The sequence below is a fragment of the Xyrauchen texanus genome, chromosome 17, assembly GCF_025860055.1.
Source record: "Xyrauchen texanus isolate HMW12.3.18 chromosome 17, RBS_HiC_50CHRs, whole genome shotgun sequence".
NCBI classification, from domain to species: Eukaryota; Metazoa; Chordata; class Actinopteri; order Cypriniformes; family Catostomidae; genus Xyrauchen; species Xyrauchen texanus.
In genome coordinates, this window is record NC_068292.1 from 23,569,663 (window position 1) to 23,572,513 (window position 2,851).

At 38.8% G+C, this 2,851-nt stretch overlaps 1 protein-coding gene across 2 annotated transcripts; it reads left to right on the forward strand.

The window, feature by feature from the left end:
* The first annotated feature begins 502 nt into the window (after nucleotides 1-502).
* LOC127658479 (protein S100-A1-like) lies at nucleotides 503-2,557 on the forward strand. 2 transcript variants are annotated; one of them, XM_052147798.1, is made up of 3 exons: nucleotides 503-622; nucleotides 1,194-1,343; nucleotides 1,823-2,557. In XM_052147798.1, the coding sequence occupies exons 2-3, from the start codon at nucleotides 1,203-1,205 to the stop codon at nucleotides 1,988-1,990; spliced, it is 309 nt and encodes a 102-aa protein (XP_052003758.1). In that variant the 5' UTR covers nucleotides 503-622; nucleotides 1,194-1,202; the 3' UTR covers nucleotides 1,991-2,557. The 2 variants fall into 2 exon arrangements, with proteins under 2 accessions (XP_052003758.1, XP_052003760.1); XM_052147800.1 differs by having other exon boundaries at nucleotides 524-622; nucleotides 1,198-1,343.
* The last annotated feature ends 294 nt before the right edge of the window (nucleotides 2,558-2,851 follow it).

Here is a 2,851-nt window from a genome sequence, read left to right on the forward strand (position 1 = left end):
AGCAAAAAAGGACTTAAATATTGATCTGTTTAACACCCACACCTATCATATCACTTTTGAAGAAAGGGATTAGTTGTATGGATTACTTTTATGCTGACTTTATGTGCTTTTTGGAGCATCACAATTTTGACACCAATTTACTTGCATTGTGAGGACGAACAGAGCTGAGATATATTTCCAAAAATCCTCGTTTGTTTTCAGCAGATAAAATCATACACATCTGTGATGGCATGAGGGTGAGTAAATGATGAGAGAATTTTATTTTTGGGGTGAACTTTCGTGTAAAGTGTTAAACGTTAAGCATTACATTGGTGTGTGGTCCTCTGTAAAGAGTCCTTGTCATTTTAAAGCTCTTGTTTGTTTTCTCATTGGTACGTGGTCTTAAGACTATTGATTTACATTGATTTACTCACATTGCTTCACATCTGGACAGCAAATTCCAGTCATTGTTATCTGTAAAGTTAGCCCTAAACAGTTAACATTACTCATTGCCCAACCACAGACTCGTGCTCACACTCAGTTCATTCGGGCGGAGCCCCGCTATATATTCCAGCCTTGCTTGCTGACCATCTCGTGCGCAGGACATTCTTTCTTCTTCAGGTGACGCTTTGCCTTTATCACGGTAAGTGCACCTAATTACACAAACTATTCATTCTCGTGTCATCAACTTCCTTTCACTTAAAGTTTTGTCTGAGACCATTATTTATTAAGTCATTACGTTTTGTACTGTGATGAATTTCGACTTGTTAGAAGACAGACCTAACGCTGAAATATGAAAATATTTGTAAAATGACGATTAGCCATTTAACTTATGTGTAACGGCGAGGATGCGTTACCGTTACTTATATAATTTAATCATGGGCTTGTCATTTCTCAAAGTTTTATCAGAGGTAGAAACAAATGGACATAAAGCACTTTAAACTGCTATATTGAAACCATTTGTAACATGGTATCTCCTTGTAATGTGCTTAATATAAATGCTGCACTTTTTTCTGCATTTACTGGGCATGAAGGATGGGTATTAATCACTCTTTGGCTTGTTCATAATTGGAAAAATACACTTCTCTTTCCAAATCTGATGGAGAACAATGGACTGTTTACCAAATATTCACAGTTTTATTAACATTATTTTAGTGCATTAGGTAATGGAATGAAGCACTCACAAAATAAAACTAACATGCTATTTTCTGTAGACAGTCACAATGCCGTCTGATCTGGAGGGAGCAATGGAGACACTGATCATGGTGTTTCACCGTTACGCGGGTACAGAGGGTAACAGTGCAACCCTGAGCCGCAAAGAGCTCAAACAGCTGATGGAGATGGAGCTGTCTAGCTTTCTCAAGGTACTGCTACATTTCTACATTCCTCCACATGACAAAATAAACCTTTCCTCCCTCAGTCCTACACATTGATGGATTACCGACTGGGCCAATTGGGCCAGTGCCCAGGGGGGCCCTGGGCTTTAAGGTTGCATGATCCAGTTTGGCGACCCCCCCCCACTCCAAATCCCATCAACAATGAAAACGACGCTCAACAAATTCGGGCCATGAAAACTAACCCACCCACCCCACCCCCGGTCAACAACCTTTGGAAGGGGGCCCTTGGAGAAAATTTTCCCCTTTGCAAGTCATAATCCGTCCCTGGTCTTACACATGGCATTCCTTCTCTTCTCACCGCTGCTGTATTAACTTTGTCAAGAAAAATGTCCACACTTTACTGTTTTCCACCATCTGTGTTTCTTTAGCCTCTCATGAAAACCTGCTTCCATTTGTCTTTTCTTATTTAACAGAAAAACATCTGAATCTCTCTTCTCTCACTATAGTCTCAGAAGGACCCTGCAGCTATAGACAAGATTATGAAGGATCTGGATACTAATGGGGATGGAGAGGTGAATTTTGAGGAGTTTGTGTCTCTTGTGGTGGGCTTGTCCATTGCCTGCGAGCAGATCTACCAGAAGCAGAAGCAGACAGCGGGTCAAAAAAAGCCATGAACGAAAAACTTGAGGGGAAAAAGAATGTCAGTTGGAAGTAATTACTGCGACTGTGGAAAGTTACAGTGTATTTGTGTTTCCACGGAGTATGTTTTGACAGATAAAAGAGCATTTTTTTAAGTGATGATCACATTTATTTTAAGATTCATAAGAATTTACATAAAAGGTATTATCCATAGCCCTGTTATTCTCACCACGAAAATAAAAACTCAATAAATGTATTTCTTTGCCTCCATGGTGTCTGTTCAGGGGCTGGTATATAGACACGTTCTTGGATTCTAGTGTTAGAATGTGTATGTAATGTGCCCCTGTGCCCATGCAGGACTTCAGCCAGCTCTGCATGATTCTTTTTTCAAGCAATGTCACAAGTCCTCTGAAAAACTCTCCTTGAGATAGACTTTATCAAAAGGGAATGAAAAATGTCCTCTGTAATTCAAGATGCATTCATCACATTTGCCAGGAATGGAATACACATATTTTGTTTTCAAAACAAAACATCTATGCACTTTATTTGTCATGGAATTGAAGATGAATTCTGTGCTAAATCATTAAACACCATTCTCAGTCCTTGTCCTTGTGTGATGTACAACAATTCATGGGTTAAATGCAGTGACATCTAGTGTCCAGTGGTTGATCATTTTGAATTATAACCGCCACTGTATGCATATTGTTTTTGGAGTATTATTGGGCATCTCTAAATACTCTCACCTTCACTCTCCAAGGCTATTTATCTGATGGGTTTTTAAGAGTGAATCTTAAAAAACAAAAGAAAGAAAGAAAGAAAGAAAGAAAGAAAGAAAGAAAGAAAGAAAGAAAGAAAGAAAGAAAGAAAGAAAGAAAGAAAGAAAAGAAAGAAAGAAA